The 7,609-nt window shown below is 37.5% G+C and overlaps 1 protein-coding gene across 1 annotated transcript; it reads right to left on the bottom strand.

Moving 5' to 3' along the window:
* On the bottom strand, positions 1–2,175 carry LOC129301629 (NAC domain-containing protein 2-like). The gene is made up of 3 exons (XM_054940190.1): positions 1,869–2,175; positions 1,494–1,768; positions 1–832 (listed from the first exon to the last, which is right to left on the bottom strand). The coding sequence occupies exons 1-3, from the start codon at positions 2,029–2,031 to the stop codon at positions 389–391; spliced, it is 882 nt and encodes a 293-aa protein (XP_054796165.1). The 5' UTR covers positions 2,032–2,175; the 3' UTR covers positions 1–388.
* Positions 2,176–7,609: the final 5,434 nt, after the last annotated feature.

Raw genomic sequence — 7,609 nt, 5'->3', positions numbered from 1 at the left:
TTTTTAAAAGCAAAAAATAGCCACTGCCCATTGAATGAAAACATCAACTACAAATATCAGGAGGTTCAAATCAATGACCCTTCCATCACATGACAACACGTACTTATCCACAAGCTGTACACATGCTAATCCTAAAAGCAAAGAGAACTGCAAATAGCACCTTTGGATCGTCCCCACTAAATCAATCGACGTCCAGAATAGAAGGGTGCACAATATATGCTATATGACCTATTCCTAGCACAAATTATTTTCTCTGCCCTGCCTAAAAATGTTCGTTCGCGCTCACGCACAGGCACACTCATAGACCTTCTGTCTCGTGCTGCCGTGCGATCTAACAATTGTCCACGTGTCCTCCGATCCGATGCTTCACTTATAACCATCTCCACCTTCAGAAGGGCTTCTGCAGATACATGAACATGTCCTGTAACGGCGACATCTGACTGCCACCCTGAAATTGCGATCCGAAGCCATGATTGCCCACAGTGGTATCCACGTAATTATATGGAAACTCAAGGTTCTTCTCCCACTCATTCCACTTGGGCTCGCTCTGAACCTCGCTCGCGAATTCCGGCGACACCACTTGCTCCGAACAGCTCGAATCCGTGTGCAGCTTCGGGACCGAATCCGAAGTGTCAAAGTACATGTAATCTGTCATCGCCGATGGCGCTTGAGCTGGCGGCGGTGGGGGAGGAAGAAGCGCGCCCCCCCGGGTCAAATTCTGTGGCTTCTCCTCCTCGATTTCTGAGGACTCGGTTTTCCGGCTGAGAGCACCCGGTTGCTTCTCGATGGTGCCTTTCTTGTTGTAGATACGGCAAAGCACCCAGTCATCTAGCTGCAAAAGCAGAACCCTTGGATCAATCACAGCGTTCACGGAGTCTCATCTTTCATTTTCTTCGAAAGATAAGAAGGAATCTTTTCTATAAATAGAGAGTGATAATTGAATGCTTAAACTTTTCACTAAATTGTTATTAATATAGTTAGGATTTTGATTGGATGCATGAGAAGCGTGCGCTGAATCAGCAGACCACCAAAGGGTTGAATGCGATGAATGACATCGACAAGTAACGGTCCGATATTCTACGGTGAGAGGACATCTGCACCGCCCATTTCAGATCGTTATCATTAAATAAATGAATGTGTGGCCGCCAAAATTCTGAGAAGGGACCCAAATGTCCAAGGAAAATTTTTAAGAAAATTGCATTGAAATTACACAAAAAAATTAATTATTATAAAATTTATTGATAATTAAATTAAATTACATTCACAACACGTAAATTTATCAATTGCAATTTAATTTAATTGTTAATAAATGTTATAATAATTAATTTCATTACGTGAGATCTGTGTAATTTTCTCAGAAAATTTTCTGGGCCTGCGACCATTTCATTCAAAGCACGCATTGACGAACCTCATGCATCGCAATGAAGATGTTTTATCTACCCCTAATTCGACCTAATTAATCTGACAACAACGGGGTGTTATCGAAAATATACCCTCAAGCTATTCTTTTTGCGAGCAGAACGATCCACATCCGCGAGACGATATTCGTGCATGATCCAATTTGTTTTCTCGCCTTTGGGCGCTTTTCCTGCGTAAAATACCAAAGCTTTCTTGATCCCAACAGGTTTCGGATGACCGATGGGCTTATCCGCTCCGGTCGCCTTCCAGTAGCCGGTCCCCGCTGCCCGGTTCGGCCTCGAACCGTTCGGATATTTGCGGTCTCTCGGCGAGAAGAAATACCACTCCTTCTCCCCATACATGGCCAGGCCTGTGATAAATTCAATAATAAATCTTTATAAACCAGACTTCGATTAAACTAACGGAAATCAGGGAAATGGGGGAAACAAAGGCAGCAAGTGAATTATTACCAGGAAGGTCCCAAGGATCGTACTTGTAGAGATCGATTTCTGCAATAATCGGAACAGCGATCTGCTGCGATGCACATTTACGACAGAGATAGTGCATCACGAGCTCCTCGTCCGTGGGGTGGAATCTGAAGCCGGGCGGAAGCTGGAGATCTGCCGATGCCATTTCACGAATTTGGCCTCCTAAGGTTTTCGTTTGGGCTAATTTGTCCTAAATAAATAAATAAATAAAATAACAGCTGCAGCTGACTGCGAATGTTTTCTTGTTCGCTCGCTGCCTCACCAGTCCAGGAAAACAATGGCGGCGCTTGAAACTTCGAACTCAAGGGAGAGGGCGGTATTTATAGGCCTCAGGAGGGACACGTGGCGGGAGAAGCCAGCGGTTTCTAGAAGACACGTGGGCGATAACATTTTTCAAGGTGTGGTGGTGGTGGGGTGTGGAAGAGCGAGGAAAGCTTTGTGTGCTGACGCGTCTGGACACGTGTCGAGCATGGAAGTGCGGTGCGTGCGTGTCGATAACCCACATGAAGTGATTTGGTCATTGCTTACGACACTAGTTTTGTATTGGAGTGTCAGTCGGTCGAGACCGGTGCCCTCGGGATTCGCGAGCAGTCGGCCCGTGGATTCGGTCTCTCTGGCGAATCGTCCCCAGAGATCCAACGGCTTATCAGAGGAACACGTCATCGAGAGATCCACTTGCGTTCGACCATCATCATTCCGCGTGATTTATGATTTGTTGCTTCTAAAACATCGAGACCCACCTGACCTCAGTGAGCTCCGGCACACTCTCAATTTTATGCATGGGTGAGCCCTTGTGGCCTTCCTAGCAGTATTTGTCTCTTTAATTTTTTTTTAATTATCATCTTTAAAGTATAAGCTCTTCTTTCTCTCACCGAAACGAAGCTTTTGCTGAGAAATTTAATTTCATCTATGAAAGCGTTGGTTAATTAATTAAGTTAGCCACATAAGTTTTCAAGATTTTGATAACGCAATTAATGACAGTGTTGAAATTATTTAAAAAATAGAAAAGAAAAGCAACTGGGATTGCCGGAGATTACGGGGAGAGCCAGAAGGGGTGTGTATTAAATTAAATGGGTGGGGAAAGAGCAGCCTACAGAAAAGACTGCATTGAACGTTGGGGGTTGGGAGATGCTGAAAATTGACATACACGTGCGAAAACGTCAATGGGACGTGACTTAGGAAGTTACCAGGTAAGCCCCCATTCCAGCTCCCCCACAATTATTTTAATATATTTTAGTTTGATTAATGTTGTCGTCAGCAGCACGACCGTTTCGATTTTTTTTTTTTTTTTTTACCCCTCTTCCTTTTTTCCTGTATGTTCTCTTCTTTGGTTGGTGGGGGGGGGGGATTGCTTAGTCATCAGGTCGAGCGAAGAGAAAAGAAGACGAGCGTCGGGTCGTACGGTGGCGACCGGTGACTCTATCCTGTGGCAGCATCCCCCTTTCGGTGATCGGTGGCGGTATTGTGGGTAGCAGTACATTACTAGAGTCTACTACCTCGCTCACAGTCCTATCATACTCCACCACGTGGCCTACAGCCGGGGACCATGCGGCGAGTACACCCCACTTCACCCGCGGTATAGATATTTCTCGAACTTTTCTCGCGTCTCCGCTCCTTTGGAAAGTAGCTTCTCCTAAAGATTCCTTCATTTTTTTAAAATGAACGTGACAACTAGCAGGCTAATAAATATTATAACCCCTCGAAGTATACTTGATAATGATGTAGTCTCTCTCGTCCTGTGTGTGGGTTATGTTTTAGAAAAAAATTGATCATGATTTTGCATTTTTAATTAATTACTTTATCTCAATTCTATCATCTTGCATTTTTGTTAGAGAATAATAGAAGATTACACTTAAGAAGGAAAACGATTTTGAAAATGAAGCGTTTAACGAGGGCAGACTAATTTTCTTCGATAAAGTCAAACAGTTTAACTCCCTTTCATTTAAAAATCGTTTCATTTTAAATGGAACGATTACAAAAATTCTTCCAGCAAACCGCAGCAAATAACACACTAGCATTGATATCAACTTCAGTATTAGTAATATTAGTCTGAATATATTTTATTGATTTGGTTGATATCAGTTTCACCAAAGCTATAGCTTTCTTGTCTAGTTGTCTTGAATTTCTTAGTTAAAGATTAAACCATAGAAGTTCGTTTAAATTATACTGTGCCTACAGCCATAATATTAAATAATATTTTATCATCAACTCTATAATTTTAATATGTTTTTATAACTTGAGATTGGGAGTATATTATAATTTTCTTTATATTGATTTTTTATTAGAACATGATAAATGTTATTGTGCTATATTGATTTTTTATGTGATTATAATATGGGGTTTTTGTACACATAATCTATATCATAAGATCAAGTAAAAGAAATAGTCCATCCTTTCTTAAATTTTAAAAATGATCTTTTTAATATTTAGTTTATAATTAATTTACAAAACTACTTTTTTAATATCTGCTTTTGGCAAATACCAGAAGATTCAAAACATAATAAATCTTTGGAACTGAACAAAATGAATGCAAGATATATAGTCTAGAATAATTTTTTTAGAGATGAATGCGAGAGAGAATACGAAACTAAATGCAAGAGAGACAAACACGAGACAACAGAGCAGTGTGAGCAAGTCATAGTCACGATCGCGAGAGACAAACGTAAGATGAGATATATCGATGGTACTTGATAGAACAAAGCATGTCAGTGGGGAAATCGAACAACAGATTCATGATTTTTTATTTTACTAATCTAGATTTTTAACTTTTTGTGATAAACTAAGAGTCTGAATTTTTTTTTGAATTATGTTTGATCCATTTAGAACAAATGATTATATATTTTTTGTGTTATTAATTCACGATACTATATTGTTGATATATTGATTATATCATTGATATACTATTGTAGATCAATATAACTAGACAATCAAATATAAATTTATTTATCATTAATATGTGTGTGCGCGCACGTGTATCAATGATGTAGTATCGTAGATTAATAACACGCAAAAATACATAATTATTTATCTAAAATGAATTAAACATAGTCTGCAAAAAAATTAATGTTGCCGAGAGATGAAAAGATGGTGAAAATCTGGTGACAAAAAATAAATTTCAGCCCAGTCTTATACTTTCAAAATTGAAGATTCTTTTTTAATGTCTAATGTCCTCTTCATAGTGTTCTTGAAAAAAATAAAAAAGAAGAGAGAAGAAAAACTTTACAATTAAAAAAGGCACAGCCAGTTTTATATTCATAAAAAAAAAAAAGGAATGATTCAAAAATAAAAAAGAAAAGATTCAATCAATAAAGAATTAATCATAATAGATATATTATATTTTAATAATAAATTTAATATGAGGATAAAAAAAAATATATTTAATTGATTTATGAATGGACTATATTTTAAAATATTTAAAAATCTCATCTATAATTTTTTAGAGTTGTATTTTTTTTGAGACTATTAAGCTAATTTTTTTATAATATTTTAATTAGAAATGGTAATTTTTTTAAAAAAATTGCATGTAACTTTTTTTTTATGACCAAATCTGCTTGTAAAATATATTTTTTTTATATGAAAAAAGAAGACATATTGAAACAACGAAGAGAAGGAATGAGGAGAAAATCCTGTGCCTTGGAAGGGATGACAGAGGGATGATGTGGCGTTCAAACCCAAGGAAAAGTGATGGTCATCTGGTTGGACCCACTTGAAGCTGACTTGCCTCCGCTGATTACTCGCTTTCGTTAGAAGTGCTTAATTTATATAATGCCTAATGACGATGGAAAAAAAAAAAACAGAGAGAGAGAGTAAAAAAATATAAAAGAATGATGCGATGGGCAATTGCCAAATGTATATTATAGGTATGGAAATGAATCAGCCATGAATATGGGTGGCCAGAAGCCTAGATCAGAAACAGGAAGCCTAATAGCCTATGGCACATGGGTACGGAAGCCTTCCAAATCTCTGAATATGATTTATTATCAGCCAGGATGGACCGCCCATTAGTTTATTTTATTGCAATAGTATTTCAATATTTTATTAATTTCAGAAGAATCAAACTCATTTTGTGCAAAATAAATTTCTGTTCAACCCCCCCGAATCATGTTTAGTCTGTGGAAGATGATACAGAAAGGAGCTCTGCCCAGACACTTTTCGCAGGCAATCAGGCCCATTAACCAGCCTGTATTAACATGTTCTCTGATATCAACTTATGTCTAGTTATACGAGCTTCACTACTTGTTCTTTTCTTGTTGATACAGAAATTTATTTAATTTGATATACATCATATATTCCATGTTATTTTGTAGAAGTTTGAGTGAGCTGAATCTCATGAACTCGTTTATAGTGTCTTCAAATTTAAAGAACCTTTATAAAAGTACTTGATAGTTGTGGATTAAATTCTTACCTAAAGAACTAATATTTGTTGATTATGTTATGTTTCGCTTTAAGATAATCATAACAGTCATGCAAATGAAGATAGTAGGAGGAGATGAATATATTGACACTGTAAAATTACTACGGATTTACTAGTTATTTTACTTGATTTTGTTTGAACTGTGTTCTGTGTACGCATTTCAATGCCCAGTGCAATGCGGGAATGTGTTCAACGGAATCAAGAATGATGATACAATTATCGGTGGGCATTAATTAAATATTATCTGCAAAAGCAAAGATGATATGAAAGGCAGCAGGCTAGTGGGTTGGCTTGACCTTTCAAGTGAGTTTCTTGGTCCAAGTCTCATTATTCTCATTTCTTGGGCTGCGAAACTTGTCCAAGTGAAATGAACACGTTCCAATTTCTCTACGTCCTGTATGCTGAATAGGGTTTCGAAACTTCAATTACAAGGAGAAGGGTAGCGGCAACATTTCTAACTCTTAAAAAAAGAAGGTATGCTAGCTAGCTAGCCGCCGAAAAAAGCACTCATTTTTCCTCATTCAATTCCACACCAGTGTTTTTTAGTTCACCTAATTCAACGCTGATAACTAGTCTTATAGATAATCCACAGTAATTAATTAATCATTTCGTAAGTAATTATACAAGTAGCTGAAAGTGGTGGCAACTTTTGAATCTGTTGTTGATTTTCAGCCGTCTATATAATATGTAGTATAATGGTTAATGGATGCTAGCATGCCTAACTCCTCCATTCAAGCAAATCAAATAAATTAATGCGACCTGATTTTGTCTTTTTATGAGTTGAACCTTTTTAGCTACACATTAAAATAAATTAATATCTCCGTTCACACCACACAGGAACATTTTTTATTCAGCTCAAGCCATGACTTTCACATTAAGTTAACATTTGAATTCTACGTATAATGGGAGGATAGACTTGAGGATAAGGGCGAGGCTTCCAACAGCCCTCGACCTTATCTTCATTGCTGACTTGTTTGGTTGCTTGTTTTGTCAGTAATTTGAAAAGGGGAATAAATTTTTTCACTCTTCATTATATTGCATGTCAAAATTAGACCATCTTCAACTCACCGGTTGACAATAAAATATGGAATACCCATTGTTTGTCAGCCAATATTAGCTAAATTCACTTGGGGCGTGGCCTTTTTTGTAAAGAAGACTTGTATAAACCAATGATGGAGGATTTATGAATCGTCAATATTCACGACATGCAACATTTTGGATGATGATAAGGCGAAATGAGAAGCAGACCCATCAGGTCCACTTGTTCAAACGTCCAACAATTTCTTTGGAAAAGACTGTCCAGTAAAAA

This window comes from Prosopis cineraria, unplaced genomic scaffold (assembly GCF_029017545.1).
Source record: "Prosopis cineraria cultivar Desert tree isolate PC_DT_omini unplaced genomic scaffold, ASM2901754v1 PC2, whole genome shotgun sequence".
In the NCBI taxonomy this organism is placed as follows: domain Eukaryota; kingdom Viridiplantae; phylum Streptophyta; class Magnoliopsida; order Fabales; family Fabaceae; genus Prosopis; species Prosopis cineraria.
The sequence above is the reverse complement of the archived record's forward strand: the minus strand, read 5'-3'. Positions and strand labels throughout refer to the sequence as shown.